This window comes from Cyclospora cayetanensis, unplaced genomic scaffold (genome assembly GCF_002999335.1).
Source record: "Cyclospora cayetanensis isolate NF1_C8 unplaced genomic scaffold, CcayRef3 CcayRef3_contig_78, whole genome shotgun sequence".
NCBI lineage: Eukaryota > Apicomplexa > Conoidasida > Eucoccidiorida > Eimeriidae > Cyclospora > Cyclospora cayetanensis.
This window is the reverse complement of record NW_020312750.1, coordinates 39,794-56,138: the sequence shown is the minus strand read 5'-3', so window position 1 is coordinate 56,138 and position 16,345 is coordinate 39,794. Positions and strand designations below refer to the sequence as shown.

At 57.3% G+C, this 16,345-nt stretch overlaps 3 protein-coding genes across 3 annotated transcripts; all 3 read right to left on the bottom strand.

Moving 5' to 3' along the window:
• Window positions 1-690: 690 nt before the first annotated feature.
• Window positions 691-5,778, bottom strand: LOC113146918 (box A-binding factor-like). The gene is made up of 5 exons (XM_026335701.1): window positions 5,368-5,778; window positions 3,781-5,241; window positions 2,636-3,657; window positions 1,647-2,605; window positions 691-989 (listed from the first exon to the last, which is right to left on the bottom strand). The coding sequence occupies exons 1-5, from the start codon at window positions 5,776-5,778 to the stop codon at window positions 691-693; spliced, it is 4,152 nt and encodes a 1,383-aa protein (XP_026191486.1).
• Window positions 5,779-6,080: 302 nt separating this feature from the next.
• Window positions 6,081-9,658, bottom strand: LOC34618755 (UPF0746 protein DDB_G0281095). The gene is made up of 6 exons (XM_026335700.1): window positions 9,581-9,658; window positions 9,232-9,450; window positions 9,014-9,067; window positions 7,565-7,683; window positions 6,144-6,409; window positions 6,081-6,094 (listed from the first exon to the last, which is right to left on the bottom strand). The coding sequence occupies exons 1-6, from the start codon at window positions 9,656-9,658 to the stop codon at window positions 6,081-6,083; spliced, it is 750 nt and encodes a 249-aa protein (XP_026191485.1).
• A 568-nt stretch (window positions 9,659-10,226) lies between these two features.
• Window positions 10,227-15,943, bottom strand: LOC113146917 (the record flags this gene model as incomplete). Its single annotated transcript, XM_026335699.1, has 3 exons — window positions 15,287-15,943; window positions 14,747-15,226; window positions 10,227-10,253 (listed from the first exon to the last, which is right to left on the bottom strand). Coding segments are annotated over exons 1-3 (1,164 nt in total), but the record flags the coding sequence as incomplete, so codon positions are not given.
• Window positions 15,944-16,345: the final 402 nt, after the last annotated feature.

Below are 16,345 nucleotides of genomic sequence, written 5' to 3'. Positions count from 1 at the left end.
CACTGCATGCGGAGTCAGGTGTTCTGGGAATGCTAGTTGTTTCCTGGCTTACTAGTCACCTAAGATGTATTTCTTTGGAATCTGGTAAGTGCTCAAGTCTAGGGGCCTGCACAACTTTGCATGCATGTGGATCTGACTACAGCGGAAGTCCATACGCCACGAGCGCATCGCCTGTGCAGCACCGCAAGCGCGAAGCTCCTCTAGCCTCTGTGAGTGCCCTAAGAAGAGACAAGCCGCCATCGCAGCTCCCTAGCCTGCTGCGGATGCTGACAGACCTACCGCAAGAGCTGCAGCAGCCCGTGTCGGTGCAGTAGGAGGAGCGACAAGAGCAACATGGACGGACAGTCAGAGGCGAGGCATGCGGCTGCGTCCACTTGAAGAGCAGTGCGCGAATGAGAGCATCCTGCTCCCCGTCAGTCACTGCCCACAGGTTGCCACTCACCATCGGGCTGCAGCCGCAACAACAAAGTATACGCAGACAGCAGGATAACAAGATCTCTGGAGGCACGGTAGCTGCTGCTGCAGCTGTAGTGATGCGGTTACTGGTTCGCTGAGCAGCTGGACACATCATCCAATTGCATTCGGAAAAACTGCAAAATGCCAACTTGCTGCTGGCGCAAAGCATAGGCTGCCGATGAGCCAGCAGCAGAAGCAGAAGCAGCAGCAGCAGTCGTGTCAGAAACGGCAGCCTTACCAGCCAGCACTCAGATAGTCGAGAACAGTCCCGAAGGGTTCTCCCCCGCTGATGCTGCTGCGGAGCTGCACGCTGCTGCAGCCGCAAAGGAGTGCAGCGGCTCTAGCAGCAGGCCTAGACTGGGGTGGCTGCCCTGATGCAGCTAAAGCAGCAGCTGCCGCTGCTGCTTTAGCTGCATCCTCGGGAAGTAGCAGACAGCGCTGCAGCAAAGCCATATCTGTAAACTGCTCCCCGCCCTGATGCCCACAGTACAAGACGATCTCGGCGCTAAGCAGCAAGTTTATCCACTCCATGTCTGCAAGACCAGCAGCAACAAGAGCCAAGCGTTCGCGGTAGGAGCAGGAGGATCAACTGACAGAGCATGCAGCAAATCTCGTGCATGCACAAGGCCAGCACAACAAACAACACCATCCTGCGATACCTGTAAGAAATCGCAGCCTCGCGTGCATTGCAACAGACAGTGCAACCACATACAAATTCAGGCACAGACACACAGACACATACACACACAGACACAGACACAGGAACTCAAATACACACACACACACACACATAGGCACAAACACACACATATATATATATGTACCGACATAGAGACACACACACAAACACACACACACATATATATATATATATACCGAGATAGACACACACACACCAACATAGACAAAAGCACACACACAAACACACAGACAAAAACACACACACAAACACACAGACACGCACACCAACATAGACAAAAACACACATACAGACACCCCCAGACATAGTAGACACGCAAATACCCAATAACAGCAGCTTCCCAAAAGAATTGATTAGCAAGTGTGGAATGAAGGGAGACCTCGTGGTGGCTGGTTGACAGCTCCTCTCCAGCAAAAGGAATTCCAGTTGAGAAAGGATTCGCAGCAGCGCGCAGTCCGCTGTAGTTCTCCAGAAGGATTGACACACACGCCGATGCCTCCCACGACTGCCGATTCGTTGCTTTTGCTGCTCGCTTCGCGGTTGGTAGCAGCGCCTTTCCACCTTAGGAGGACTTCCCTGTACAGCAGTGGGTGGATGGTGAAGGGCTTGTTGAGTTTGCTGTATCCGTTGTGTCGGCTGCAGTCGCTGAGTGCGCTGGGGGGGTCAAGTAGGTGTATCTTGAAGTCCATAAGAGAGGCCCTCTGCGCGTGCTGCTGCTGCTTCTGCTGCTGTCTCGTGCTGCAGCAGGCAGCAGTTCTGGCACTCGCTGCCGCAGCTGCTGCAGCAGACGCTGCTGCTGCAGCCTTCACGTTGCGCTGCAGGATAGCAGACGCCGCTGGAGGCGTGCCAGAAGCTGCTTCGCGGCAGCGCACAGAAGGCGCTGCCGTATGTACCGTCAGACCTGAAAGGGGTAATGCAGCAGAGGGCGAGGGAGTTGCACCATTGGCAGCAGAAGCTGTTGTAGCGAGACACGCGGTTGGGGGGGGGGGAGTCACAGTCAGTGCATGGAGGACGTTCCTGGGGCAGTCCCCCTCTTGAACTTGCTGTTGCTGCTGCTGCTGCCTCTCAGCGTGCTCCTGCTGCTGGTCCTCTTGCTGCTGCTGCTGCTGCATGCGCTCTGCATGCCCCTGCAGTAGTGCAGCAGTGATCGCAGGATGAACTCCCCGGCAGAGAGTTTGTTGCCGCAGCACCTTAAGACCCTCGATAGGCAGCTGTAGAAGTGCGGAGTGAAGATACAGAGTCATTGGCTCACACCCTGTAGACCATAACGGTCGCTGTATTTCGACAAGGCTGCTGCTGTTGCTGCTGGTATTGATGCTGCTGTTGCTGCTGGTATTGATGCTGCTGTTGCTGCTGGTGTCATTCCCTTTACCACTGAGTTTCAGTGTGACTGTCGGGGAAAATCTGCAGGAGGAGCACAAAGGCGACAACATCTCTCGGAAGCGCTGGCTAGCAGCGTTGCCTGACAAAGGCGCAGACGCGTCTATGCGAGAACTGCGCAGAGGCTGCTCGTTTTGCTGCTGCAAGCAGGAGCAGCCGGACTGCCCTGTGGCTGCCTGCAGCCGCAGAACAATGCAGCACAGGAAGCTCGCTGCCAATTGCTGCAGAATGCGTGGCGTTGCATCCTGCTGCTGGCTCTGCAAGTTGCAGCCAAGATGCAGCAAGGACGTCGCAGCAGCAGAGACACCGCAGTGAGGCTGCAAGACTGGTGTCAAGACGTTTAGCAGCAACAATCCTAAGGCTTCGAGCGACAGAGAGAGCCGACTCCCGTCAAGCTGCAGCATTTCCTGCCTGAAGCGCTGCGTGAGTTCTCTGTCTGCCATGGCAGGAGCCTCGCGCTGCTGCTGCAGTTGCTGCCGCTGGCATGCGTGGGACTGCCCTCCTCGTGCTGCTGTTGCGTGTGTTGCTGCATGCGCTGCAGCAGAGAAAGGACTGCTCGCCACGAGACAGCTGGCTGTCACAGCAGCAGCAGCGCAGATGGAATTCTGCGAGACGTTTCTTCGCGCGGAGGATAGGGGTTTTCCTCTGCAGGCTGCTGGTGTCGTTGGTGTCTTAGCGGCTGAATGCAACGTTTTTATTGCTGATGCTGCTGCTGCCCCTCTTGCATGCGCTGCTTGACGCTTCGGCGTGCTCTGTCGTACGGCCGCTACTGCTGCTGACACCGCCTTCTTCAAAGACTTCGAAGGTGTACCTTGAGATGCTGCATTTGCTGCTGCATTTGCTGATGCATTTGCTGCTGCAGTTGCTGCTGCAGTTGCTGCTGCATTTGCTGCTGCACTTGCTGCTGTAAATGTGTCTGCATCCGTGTGCTGTGCGTGAGTTTCATGCACTGAAAAAACTGGCTTGTGCTGCAGCACCTGTTCAATGTCCTCTTCCCCATAAACCTCCACGACTGGTGGTTGTTGCTGTTGCTGTTGCTGCTGTTGCTTTTGTTGTTGTTGCTGCTGTTGCTGTTGCTGTTGTTGCTGTTCCTGTTGCTTTTGTTGTTGCTGTTGTTCCTGTTGCTGTTGCTGTTGCTGTTGTTGCTTTTGTTGTTGTTTCTGCTGCTGCTGCTGTTGTTGCGGCAGCGGGGGAGACAGTCTGTGCAGGCGGCTGCAGAGAATCTTGTGGTGTCTCTCTATCGCCAGTTCCCAGGGGTGGCTGCCTGCTGAGGGCTGAACGATGAGATGAGCTGTGCAGCACAGGCTGCAGCAGATTGCGGCTAAGGAAGGCAGCACCGGAGCAGCGGAAGGAGAGTTAATCCACTCGATCACAGGACGCAACAGCGGCTGCTGTTGATGCTGCTGCTCTGCATTTGTGAATGAAGAGGAGGCTCCTGTCTCTGCTCCTCTGTGCATAGCGCCGCAGGTGCAGACGAACCACCAAGGGGTTGCTTCCTGCTGCTGCACTTGCTGCTGCTGTTCCTGCTGCATGCGTTGCTGCTGCATTTGCTGGACAGGATTGGCGCCTGCCCAGGCGCTTAACCAAAGAAGAATTAGCTGCAGTGGCTCTGCAAGACGTTGCAGCAGCGTCTCGTCCGCGACGGTTGTTGCTGCTGTGTGGGGTTTCTCCTGAGCTCCAGCAGCAGCAGCAGCAAAGGCGGCTTGCAGAGTCTGATGCTTGGATGTGCTGGCAGGGAGAGGCTCAGAGGGGGTGCCTATGTCGTGGAGTGCATGCAATGGCCATCCTTGAAGCAGCAGCGCAGAGGGGCCAAGCAGCAACAGCAGCTCTTGCTGCCATTCCTCGCTACGCCTCTCCAAGAGCCAGCGTTCTCGCCACCAATCCTGCAGGAAGGTGAATCTGTCCTGCCGCGTATTTGTTGCTGCATGCGTTGCTGCTGCGTTTGCCGCTGCACCTGGTGTCGCAACAGCAGCGCTCCGCAACGCAGTCCCAGCAGCGTTGTTCTGCTGCTGCTGCATTTGCTGCTGCATTTGCTGCTGCATTTGCTGCTGCCTTTGTTGTTGTTCTTGCTGCTGCTCAGGGGAGTAGCACTGGTAAGCGAGCTGCGTCGCTCTCCCAGAAGCCACCGCAACGCACCACTGTAGCCAGTTCTGCTGTCTCAGCAGAGGCGCAAGCGATGGAAGGCTGCTGCAGATTCGCACTGAGCGCGAAGGCCTTTCCGCTTCACCACCTCCAGTAGTCGGTTGCTGTTGCTGCATGCGTTGCTGCTGCTGTTGCTGCATGCGTTGCTGCTGCTGTTGCTGCTGGCGTAAAACAGAGCGCAGTGCTGTGGACTGAGCTCTGCAATCCCAGAGAAAAAAACTGCAAGCGTCTCTGCCCGTCAGCAGTTTTTCGCTTGGTGCCGCTGCTGTAATTGCCTCCTGTGCAGCTCCCGCCGAGGCGAATGCTGCAAGGGCTGTGGAAAGAGACTTTGGAAACACGCGGCACAGAATAAGGTTCTTGAGGTCAGAAGACGCCAGGAGGAAACAACTGCTGCTACCTGCTGCTGCGTTTTGCTGCTTCTGCCAATCTGTCAGGCAGAGACCTCCTCGTCCGACGTTCGGCATTTGCTGGTGCTGTTGCTGTTGCTTCTTCTCCTCTTGCTCTTGCTTCTTCTCCTCTTGCTCTTGCTTCTTCTCCTCTCGCTCTTGCTGCTTCTCCTCTTGCTCTTGCTTCTTCTCCTCTTGCTCTTGCTGCTTCTCCTCTTGCTCTTGCTTCTTCTCCTCTTGCTCTTGCTGCTTCTCCTCTTGCTCTTGCTCTTTCTCCTGCTGTTTCTGCCTTTGCTGTTGCACCATCGGGAGAAGCCTGGAAGAAATGTGCAGCAAAATCAAAGACGCGTGTGCAGGGAAGAATCCCAAGCGCCTCTCAAGGTCTCGTTGTTGCAGTCGGACAGAGGCAGCAGGGCAGCAGCAAAAAGGCAGCAGCAGCAAAAGCGTGTGGCTGCTGCTGCTCCTTAGACAACGCGCCAGATCGTTTTCCAGATGATGCTGCCCTTCAAAAGCGGCAGCAGCAGCGGCGCACTGCAGTGCAGAAACCGACGCAGAGGATTGGCTTGCCGCTAGGAACTCCAGGGAGACGATCCAAGGTTGTAGCGCAACAAGACACTCAACGCAGCAGCTAGCTGCTCGCCGCAGCAGCAAGACATCCCCCGCTGCTGCTGCTGCTGTGAGAGCTGCTGCTGCTGTCAGCAGCCACAGCAGCATGCGCGGAGCTGGTCGTCTCCCCTGCTGCCCCCCAATACCTCTGCATGCACGCCACGCTGCAGCAGAAACTGCGTCTTGCCTCGGCTGTTGCAGCAGCACAGAGCATGCCTTTCGAAGCATCCGCAGCAACAAAGCAGCAGCCATGCGGGTATGCGCTGAAGTAGCAGCACTCGCGTCTTTCGCAGAGACCCCTTCTGCCCATATACGCAGTGCATGCACCGCTGCAAGCATGCAGAACCAGCAGCAGCAACAACAAGTGCTGCTGCTCCCTTGCATCTTGCTGAAAGATGACTCCCATACACCTATTGCGTTACGACTGTGACATTTGGTTTTAAACAGAAAAGCGTCCCGCCTCCGCATTTCACTTTGCTGCTGCTGTTCCTGCTGCTGTTGCTGCTGCTGTTCCTGCTCCTGCTGCTGCTGCTGTTCCTGCTGCTGCTGTTGCTGCTGCTGTTGCTGCTGCTGTTCCTGCTGCTGTTGCTGCTGCTGTTGCTGCTGCTGTTCCTGCTGCTGCTCCTGCTGCTGTTCCTGCTGCTGTTCCTGCTGCTGTTCCTGCTGCTGCTGCTGCTGCTGCTGCTGTTCCTGCTCCTGCTGCTGCTGCTCCTGCTCCTGCTGCTGTTCCTGCTGCTGCAGAAGTTGAAAGAGAATCAGAAGGAGTTTACAGAGTGCCGCAGTCGTGGAGGGCACTGGTGCCTGCAGCCGTTCGACGAGGAAGTTGCAAAGCCTTCGAACCATCCGCCTCGACTTCTGCTGTTGAGCGAGTTGCTGCTGGTGGTTTGCAGGCTTCTGGATTGTGTTTTTGCTGCAATTGAGTGCCTCCAAGCCTAAAAATACCACTTCACTCGCCGCCAGCACTGCGCTATCAAGCGCACTCTGCCGATGCTGCTGCTGCTGCTGCACCTGGTCCTTCAAGAAGCTCTTCAGGTGTACATGCAGCTCCACAAGGCTTGTTAGAACCTCCGCACGGGGAGGCAGCAGAGGCGCAAGGGCTGCTAAGTGAAAGGCATTCACCTGTATCCCTGCAGCAGCCAGAGAATCCTGTTGTGTTGCTTCGGCTACGCTGGCGACTCCTGGTGCAGCCACTGTGTTGTCTGCTGCGGCTTGTAGAACCCCCGCTGCTGCTGCTTCTTCTGCTGCTTCTGCTTTGCCTACGGCAGCAGCAGAAGCAGCAGAAGAAGCAGCAGCAGCAGCAGCAGCATCTCTTTTCCTTGCGGAGGCACTGCTCTTCAGCGTTTCGACGAGTTCTTGTGGAGCTTTTCCTGAGCAGGGTATCTGAGTCTCCAGAAGGCGAGAGGCCGTCCTACTGCTGCTGCTGCTGCTGCTGCTGCTGCTGCTGTCTCTGCCGCTAGCGATCACGGCAGCAGCCAGAAGAAACAACCACTCGGCTCTGACGCGCAAAGGCAGCAACTGTGCCCAGAGATTTCTCCGCGTCTGCAGATTTTGGTGCATGGAGCTGCTGCAGACTGTCTGCTGAGCCTTAAGGCCGCATCGCAAGAGGCACTGCAGCAACGCCAGCTGCTGCTGCTGCTGCTGGACGGGCAGATGCATGTGGGTAGGTGTGTGAGACGGCTGCCACAGTTGCAGCTGCGCTCCCGCGAGAGCTTCCCCTGCTGCATGCGGCGCTGCAACGCTCCCTGTCCAACATGCGTCTCCCGCAGTAGAAGCGGCAGCAGACACAACACCTCGCAGCACAGGATGCTGAGCAGTTTGGTAGTGTGTCTGCTCCCAAGTAAAGAAAGCAAGTAGCGGCCGCTGTTGCTTCGTCTGCTGCCAGAGGAGCCATTTTTGCTCCTGTTGTTGCTGTTCTTGTTGATGCTTGTGCTGCTGTTGTTGCTGCTGTTGCTGCTGTTGTTGATGCTTGTGCTGCTGTTGTTGATGCTGTTGTTGCTGTTGTTGCTGTTGTTGCTTCTGCATTTCGAGCTGTGCAGCGGCTGCATCCAAAGAGGGGTATCCTTGCTGCAGCAGCAGCCCAACGAGAGCATTTGCCAGGCGGAAGGCGGGCAGTAGCGCATGCGAGAAGCAGCAGCACTGCTGAAGAGCAGCAAGCAGCACATCGCAGGAGCTGCTGCTGTCTGCTGCCACACCGTCGAGGATAGCCGCTGCCGAGACGGCCGTCTGCTGCTGCTGCAGCACCAGCAGCTGCAGCCACGAAGAAGAAAAGGGAGAAGTCTCAACACAACAGAAAAAATCCCCCCGAACAAAAAATGAACCGATCAAAGGGGGGAGACTGCGGGCACCTCGAGGGGCTTCTAAGGCTCTTTGCAGTTTAAATGCCGGGAAAAAAAGCCTCGAGCAGCAGTGTCTCTTGCTGCTGCTGCAACTACTGCTGCAACTGTTGCTGTTGCAGCTGTTGCTGTTGCAAGTGCTGCTGCTGTTTCTGCTCGTGGAGGCTTTGGAGGTGAGCAGGCGCGGCAGCAAACTCCATGACAAAGGCGCATTAGCAGCAGATGTTCTGTTGGTGGTGCATGCAGCAGCAGCAGCTGCAGACGTCGCTGTTGCCGCTGCTGCTGCGGCTGCCTCCCCTACAGCCGCAGCTGCACCCCACACTCTGAGAGGGCTGCCTTTAATCAGCAGCGGCTGCTGCCCAGGGGGATAATTTGCTGCTGAGAAGTTTCCCTCCTCCTGCAGCTGAAGCTGCTGGAGAAGCTCTGCGTCCTGCAGCGGCAGCTGCTGCTGCTGCTGCTGCTGCTGCGGATAGAGCAGCAGCTGCAGCAGCGACAGCGACAGACTGACATGTGCCTCAGCAGACAGCCAGCGCTGTGGTAGCAGGAGAGACGGCACATGTTCCGCCTCCTTTGGAAGTGTCTCTGCAGCTCCTCCAGAAAGCTGCTGCTGCTGCGGAGGGCATCCTCCTCCCTCCTGCTGCGGCTTGTGCAACAAGGGAGCTGCTGACTGCAACACTTGCGCGACTTGGCTCACTCCCAGGAGAAAAACTCTTGCCCAGTTAGAATGAGGGAGCGTGGTTTGCTGGTAGTGCTCCTGTCTTCTCTGCTGCAGCTGCTCCGAAAGATGCAACATCAACACTTCTTCAGTGGCAGCTGCCCGCAGCGCAGCTGTTGAGCCGTCTGTAGGATCTGCCGCTGAAACAGCTGCCGCAGCTGCCTGTGCATGCAAAGCAATAAAATGCGCCGCTGACAGCGCTGTCAGGGTGCTTCCCTCAGTATGCATGCTGCTGCTGGCTGCGGAGCGATGCAGATGCCGACGCTCCGCAGTTTGAAGTGCGCGGCGAAGGGACATGACTGCTGCACTGTTGTTGCTGTTGCTGCTGTTGCTGTTGTTGCTGTTGCTGTTGTTGCTAGTGTTGCTGTTGTTGCTGTTGCTAGTGTTGCTGTTGTTGCTGTTGTTGCTGTTGCTGCTCTGGTTGCTGCTACCCTGTAAGGCACTGTCTATTTCTGCAGCAAGAGGCAGTATCCAAGTGACATGGACGTCTGCCCATCGGCGTAGCTGTCTCACGCCAGCCTCGAGCCAGAGGTTTGCGGGCAGAGCAGACTGCGTTGCAGCCTTGCTGTTTTTACACGCCTTGCACTCACCAGCGTTGTCACTGGCAGGGGCTGCAGCGGCACAGGTGCCTGCAGCCTCTGCTGCCGACAGGCGAAGACTTCGCGAAATTCCCAGCAAAACGCAGGCAGCTGCAAACTGGCTGTCTGCTTCGCTGCGCCGTGCTTCATAATCCTTCACCAGAGTCTCCACATTGCGCTGCAGAGTCTCCCGCTCACATGGCTGCTGCTGCTGCATCCTCCGCTGTGATGCAGACGGTCGCCAGAAGGGCAGCAGAGCTGCAGCGGAGAGTGCCAAGGCTTGCTGCTGCAAAAGCCAGTCGTTCGAAGCCGCTGCCGTGACACTGAGATCCCCCGTAAGCCTGAGAATCAGCAAGACGCATCGTGTGCAGCAGCGTCATCATGTGCAGCAGCGTCATCATGTGCAGCAGCGTCATCATGTGCAGCAGCGTCATCATGTGCAGCATATACACCAGCTCGTCAAAAAGCCAATTCCAACTCAGCAGCAAGTTGACAACTCGACCTGAAAGGGGGGGCCTGTAAGAAATGATTGCCCTCCTTTCCAATTCAGCAGTCACTGACAGCCGCGTCGAGACTTCTAGCGGCAGCGATTTGTGCGGCTGTTTTAAAGCCTTTCGAATGCCTGTAGGAACGCTTACTGCAGCAACGAAACCACTTGCGAAGAATCAAAGACAGACGCTTCAAGAGGAGCAGCCAGCAGCGTCTGAGGGGCAGAGGTCCTCATGCATGCGTTGCTGTTTGGTGCATGCTGTGTTGTGCAGTCTGCTGCTACGGCTGCTGCGCTGTTCACAAGCTCACAGAACGCCTCAGGAGTCGATAGAAGCTCAGCTGCAGACACTCTGCGTGCGACCTGTGCTGCTGCATCTGCTGCTGCTGCATCTGCTGCCGCTGCATCTGCTGCCGCTGCATCTGCTGCCGCTGCATCTGCTGCCGCTGCATCTGCTGCTGCTGCATCTGCTGCTGCTGCATCTGCTGCTGCTGCCTGAGTGACCCCGTATGCAACGGCCACGCAGCTGCGCAGGAGCTGCTGCTGCAGTTTTTTTTCGAGCTTCAGTTCATCGTCACTGATTTGCGTGCTGCTGCCGCTGCTGCTCATTGCAGCAGCAGCAGCATCACTATCAGTCGCATCTTCCTCCAAGTTGGACGATTTCGCATCCCCGCACGCCGACAGCAGAGCATGCGGCATCAGCCCCTGCTGAGGCTGCAGCTGCACTGCCAGCAGCAAAGCGTAAAACGCTTTGCGGGAGGTGTGTCTCGCCTTAAGAGTCCTCCTTGCAGCCTCAGACCACCAGCAAGAGCTGCAACAAATTTGCTGCTGCTGATCCGCAAAACGCTGTCGCTGCAACTGCTGCAGCAGAGGTGAAGACGAAGAAGCACCTGCTGCGTCGGGGTTGCATTCTGCTGCTGCTGTTGCTGCTGCTGCTGCTGTTGCTGCTGCTGCTGTCCCCGCAGGGTGTCGAGTTTGCAGCGTTCCCTCCTCTCCGCTGTCAAGAGAGCTCCAAGGCTTGCAGTAGCAGCAGCAGCAGCAGCAGCAAGCAACAGCTGTGGAGGGGTCCAGGCTTTGCGTGTCACAGTGCGGTGATCTACGAGCCGCCAACTCCTCAGCACCTCCAGTGAGATCTCTCTCTTTGCTGCAGTTGCTGCAGTTGCTGCAGTTGCTGCAGTTGCTGCTACACTTGCTGCAGTTGCTACACTTGCTGCAGTTGCTGCAGTTGCTGCAGTTGCTGCAGTTGCTGCAGTTGCTGCTGTCTGGCCATCCGAAAAGCAAAGCCAACGACAGCGCCGAGCTTATGGAAGCCTGCAGCCATAGCAGCAAACGTTTCTGCTGCTGTCGCTGCTCCGCGAGAGGATCTCTGCGTAGACCCCTGCAAAGCGGCATGTTGTCAGCAGCAAAAGCAGCATCCTGGTGAGTTGAGGCGAGAGGTTTGTACGCTTTGTCCGCTGCTCCTGCTGCTGCAGAACAAGCTACCGGTGATCCCTCTTCTGCGGAGAGCAGACTGCTCATGTCGCACCCGCTGAACGGAAACTGGAGAGATGCAGCAGCAGCAGCAGCAGCAGCAGCATCTCCTGCATCCTCGGAGGACTGTGCCTGCGCCCGGGGAAGCGACAGCGAGTGCAGCGCACGAGTTGCTGCTGCAACTGCTGTTTCAAGCCACGTGATGCAGCAGCCACCTAGAGGCTGCAGCTGCTGCAGCAGTACGGATAAGAGCATGCGCTTCCATACACAGCCTCCATACGCATGCGCAGCCAAAGGACCACGACACCGACCACAAAAGCAGCCGTGCGGCTTCTTTTTTGGCGCCTGTTGTTGCATCGGCATGCGCAGCTCTGTCAGATGCTCAGTACAGCGACGTTGATGCTGCTGCTGTTCGTCCTTCTGGCGCAGTGATACAGCTCGCTGCCAAACAGCAGCACTGACACGCGCAAGGCAGCAGCTCAGATGCGCAAGGGATGCAACCGCTTCCACGCTTACCCACTCCAGCAGCAGCAGCATCTCCTGCATTTGCTCTTGCTCTTGCTGGTGCTCTTGATCCTGCATTTGCTCCCTTGCTTGCTGGTATTCTTGATCCTGCATTTGCTCTTGCTCTTGCTGATATTCTTGATCCTGCATTTGCTCATGTTCTTGCTGATGCTCTTGATCCTGCATTTGCTCTTGCGCTTGCTGGTATTCTTCATCCTGCATTTGCTCTTGTGCTTGCTGATGCTCTTGATCCTGCATTTGCTCTTGCGCTTGCTGGTGTTCTACAAGAGACAGCCGCGTGAGAGTGCGGAGGTGTGGCACGTTGCAGCTCCCCTTTAGAGACTGTCGCTGAGTGTATGCATGGAAAGCAAAGTCAGCTGCAGCAGCATGCAGACGCTGCGGCTGCTGCCGGTCAAGAGAAGCTCCTAGAAGCATGAGCGGCACGAAGGGATCGAGGTTTGGCACTTTGATCGTTCCCGATTGGAGGAGAGCCTCTTCCAAGAGCAGCTGCTGCAGCACTTGCCAGTCAATCCACAACAAGCGACACAGCCACACGCGAGGATCGTCTTGCTGCTGCGAATTGCTGCATGCAGCAGCACCGCCGTTCTCGAGCGGTCCAGCTGCGGCAGCTGCACTCCCCAGCTTCAGCAGACACTGGTCAGAACTATTCCCTCCCCACAAACAAGCCGCTGCTGCTGCAGTTGCTGCAACAGCGGCTGAAATCGCACTCGAGAGACTGCCGGCATAATCACCGCTTCTCTCCGTATCCGAGACGGAGTCGCAAGGCATGGGCTCAGTGCTCACGTCTGTGCCGAGACGGGCGTGTTGCTGCTCCAGCGATTGCATGTAGAGCTTCAGTTTCGCAGCGATAGACACCCGCATGATTTCCTGCATCTCGCGTGCCAAAGAAGGGGTCCCCTGCTGCAGCTGCTGCAGCTGAACATGCGGCTTGTAAAGAGAGGCAACGCAAAAGGCAAGATAATCCAGAACCTCGACTTTGCATCGCAGCAAAAGCTGCTGCAGCAGCTCCTCTGACACTCTTGACGCGACTTCCAGCTGCTTCAATCCCGTGGCTGCGGCTTGCAACAGACTCGAAAGGACAGTATACGCCTCGACATGCAACGCAGCAGCAGGCTTCCCCTTGCCACAGGCTCCTGCTGCTGCCGCCGCCGCTGCTGTTGGCATCGCGTGCGGCGTTGCTGCTGCTAAAGCGGTCCGAGGTGTTACTGGAGCTGTCGTGGGGGGGGATGCACGTTTTGTCGCTGCTGCTAGCGACGCTGCCAGTGGTGTCTTTGCTGCTGCTGCTAGGGGCCCTTGGGCAGTGCTGCTCGCGAAGGGAGTCGTGCTGCTGCGATGAGTTCTGCCGCCGCATGCAAACGGGGACGGCGCAGGTGCTGCTGCTGCAGCAGCTGCAGCAGCAGCTGCTGCTGCGGCTGTAAGACTCCTGTGGAGGAGGGGGGTGCTGCCTTTGCGGCTTCCCAGAGAGACAGCAGCAGCCTCCGCTACTGCCCTCGCAGCATGGTGGGCGCAGACGCGTGCCTCCGGTGTTGCTGCGGCACTTGCTGCTGAGGCTGCTGCTGTCTCTCTGGGAGTTCTTCTGAAAGGCGAGCATGCAGCGAATCGCCAGGCAGCTCCTGGGTGCTGCGGAGCTTGCATGCGTGAACGCGTGCCCGTGCTAAAGACGGGAGATCCACACCTAAGAGCAAGCGGCGAGTCTGAGGAGCACGCCTCTAAGTCGCGAAGGCTTCTGGGTGTGTAAGTCGCATGGGCATCTAGCGCAAGCCCTTTTTGCTGTTCGTGATGTTCGCGAGGTTGCTGTTGTTGTTCTCGTTCCGCAATGCGAGCGAATTTCCGCGGAGAAGTGTCGAGTTCGCCCTCTGTGAGACTCCGTTTTTGGCGGTGTGCTGCGGCTGCCGCTGTGGCTGCTACTGCTGCTGTTACACCTGCAATGCCAAAAGCAGCAAGCGCTGGAGGAGGCCTCCTCGCGCTTGTTACTGTTGCTGCTGCTGCTGCTGCAGTTGCAGCAGAAGCAGCAAAAGGGGATCGAAGCCTCAGGGAGCTAGCCTCACCGCATGTGGACCCCCAACTGCGACTGCTCAAGGGAGTGCTGCTGCTTTTGCTTTCGGCGTCATCGCTGTCTGTTTCCAAACTTTCGCGTGGAGTTCCCGCATGCACTGTTGCAGCAGATGCCCACGTTGGTACTGCTGCGGCTGCTGCTGCGGCTGCTGCGTCTGCAGCTGCAGCTGCGGCTGCTGCATGCAGCTGGGGGATCCACGGCAGTGACAGCAGAGGCTGCAGCAGCGCTGTGAGCGGCTCAAGCATCGCGAATGCCGAAGCGAAGAAACCTGCCCTAAGCGCACGCCGCGCAAGCGCCATGTATCTGCATGCAAACAGCACACCACACAAGCCTCACCAGGAAAGCTGCTGCTGCTGCTAAGGATATGGCGGGGAAGCGCTTAGGACGGACACCTCGCGCATTCCATGAGGCCAGACAGACAGCAAATCGTCTCCTTCGTGTGCAGACAGACAGCAAATCGTCTCCTTCGTGTGAGTTAAGGAGGGAAGGGGGGAGCGGGGAAGGAGGCTGTTGCTGCTGCCTACGCATTGCAGTGTAAAAAGAAGTGACGTATCAGAGAAGCTCCTCCCCTGCGTTGCTGAGATAGCTCCCTGTTGGCGATAAGGAGCAAGTGCTTCAGCAAAATGCGGCCTCCCTGCGGAGAAAGAGGCACAGCGGTGTATATACACATACACATACATATACGGGCAGAGGCGAGCTTGTGATACAACGAACCAAGACATGCCAGAAACAACACCTGCACCTGCAGCACCAGCTGCAGCTTCCCTTCCCCTCCTCCCTCCCCTTCCCCCCGCCTTCCTGCTGCATTCTCTACGAGTTGCTCTGCCTGCGACGTACAGTTCCGATCGCGGAGAGGACGTTTGCATGGTGTTGCTGAAAGTTTTCTTTCTGAAGAAGTGTGCGTGGCTGCACCTGCTGCTGAAGCGCAGCAAAACCCGCCATGCAGCGGCTTACGACGGCGCTGGCTAAGCCTTCAAAGTCTCTTCCCTCGAAGTAGCGCAGTGTTTCAACGGCTCGCTGCAGCTGCTGCTCCTGCTCCTGCTCTGTGTGCTGCTGCATTCGCTGCTCCTGCAGAGCAGCAAACGGATCTGCCCCTCCTGGGTAGCAGCGCAGAGCAACCAGCCGTCGCTGCTGCAGTGCGAAGGCAAGGGCAAGGCTCCTCAGCAGAGACTCGATTGACAAGAGAGCGCCGTACGTCTCTGCAGCGGCAGCAGCTGCTGCTTCGACCAGCTCGTGCAGCGAGCAGCCAGGCTTGGGGGTGGAGATGAGGTCCCCTCCTGCCGCAGCTGCAGTCGGCATGTGCGACAAAAGCGCAGCGCTGCCTTCCGCTGCTTCACAGGAGCAAGTGCCTAAGGTTCTCACGAGGCGTAGAACAATGGAGGCTGCTGGTGGCTGGAAGCGCTCGGCTTCCGCGCAGTTGCTGCTGCGTTTTTGTTGCAGCAACTTTGCTGCCGTTGGAGCCTGCGCACAGTACCGCTTGGCAGCAGACACGCACGCGCTACTTGCACCGTCTTCAGGTGTATCGACAGCAGCTGCCGCCGCAGCTGCCGCGGCAGCAACTGCTGCCGCCGTCTCCGGATCTTGCGGACTGCGATTTTTCGCTGGCAACAGCGGCAAAAGAGAGGCAATGTGCCGCTGCAGCTCCCAAGAAAATTGCGCGATTTCAGAATACAGCTGCGTGCAGCAGCAGCTGTTGTTGCTGTCGTTGCTGTTGCTGTTGTGGCTGCTGCTCGCTTCGTTTTTCATCGACTTCCAGAGAGTCGCCAGTTTGAGGGCTGCATCTGCACAGCGATTCCAGAGGAAGGGATCTACTTCTGCTCCTGCCGCTGCTTGCGATGTCGCCGGCTCAAGCAGTGCTGCCCCCAATGTTGTGGTGGCTGTATGCGCAGCAGCGACGGTTGCTGCTGCGCTTGCTGAAGCACTGCCATGGCTTGGAGAGCTGAAAAGATTGAACGGGGGTAAAACAACTGCCGACACTGCTGCTGCTGTGGCTACCCCTGTGAGCCGGACAGGTGAGGCAGCCAAAGTTGCTGCTTTCACCGCAGCAGCAGTGCGCCGACTCCTTGCACCTGATGCTATTGGGCTTCGCTGTGGAGTGCCCCCCTGCATGCTCCTGAAATCTCCGCGTTTCTCTGCTCTGGCTGTTGCCGCAGACAGACACGGCCGCTGCTGCTGCTGCTGGCGTCTTCACACGCCTCCTTGCTGCTGCGGTGCTTCGTTTGCTTCATTGGATTCTCCCTTATTTTCATGAAGCGAGGAGATACAAATGTGCAGCGCTGAGGGGTTTCCCCCTGCACACGGAGACCCCTCTTTCGTGACTCGCCTGCAGTGCTTTTCAAAGAAATGGGTGTTTCATGAGAACTTCCTGGATTTTTGGAAAAAGTGAAGCAAAGAACGCACGCGAAAATGGGCAGAACTCCCAGGAAAAGACGCGGGGCCCCCGGGCGGATGGGGCCCCCGGGGGTGGTGTTTTGGAGGGGATGTTTGCTTTATGCTTTGACTTCCCCGATC

What these genes read in the sequence shown, in the direction of transcription:
- LOC34618755 (XM_026335700.1), bottom strand. Translation starts at nt 9,658, where the DNA reads ATGCGTCTTGCTGATTCTCAGGCTTACGGGGGATCTCAGTGTCACGGC. An exon ending in AACGACTGGCTTTTGCAGCA is followed by an intron (nt 9,451 to 9,580) that starts GCAAGCCTTGGC and finishes ACTCTGGTGAAG; the next exon opens with GATTATGAAGCACGGCGCAG. An exon ending in GAACAGCAACAACAGGAGCA is followed by an intron (nt 6,410 to 7,564) that starts AAAATGGCTCCT and finishes CTTTCAACTTCT; the next exon opens with GCAGCAGCAGGAACAGCAGC.
- LOC113146918 (XM_026335701.1), bottom strand. Translation starts at nt 5,778, where the DNA reads ATGCTGCTGTGGCTGCTGACAGCAGCAGCAGCTCTCACAGCAGCAGCA. An exon ending in CTTCCAGGCTTCTCCCGATG is followed by an intron (nt 5,242 to 5,367) that starts GTGCAACAGCAA and finishes AAGAAGCAAGAG; the next exon opens with CAAGAGGAGAAGCAGCAAGA. An exon ending in GGCAGTCGTGGGAGGCATCG is followed by an intron (nt 990 to 1,646) that starts GCGTGTGTGTCA and finishes CTGGTCTTGCAG; the next exon opens with ACATGGAGTGGATAAACTTG.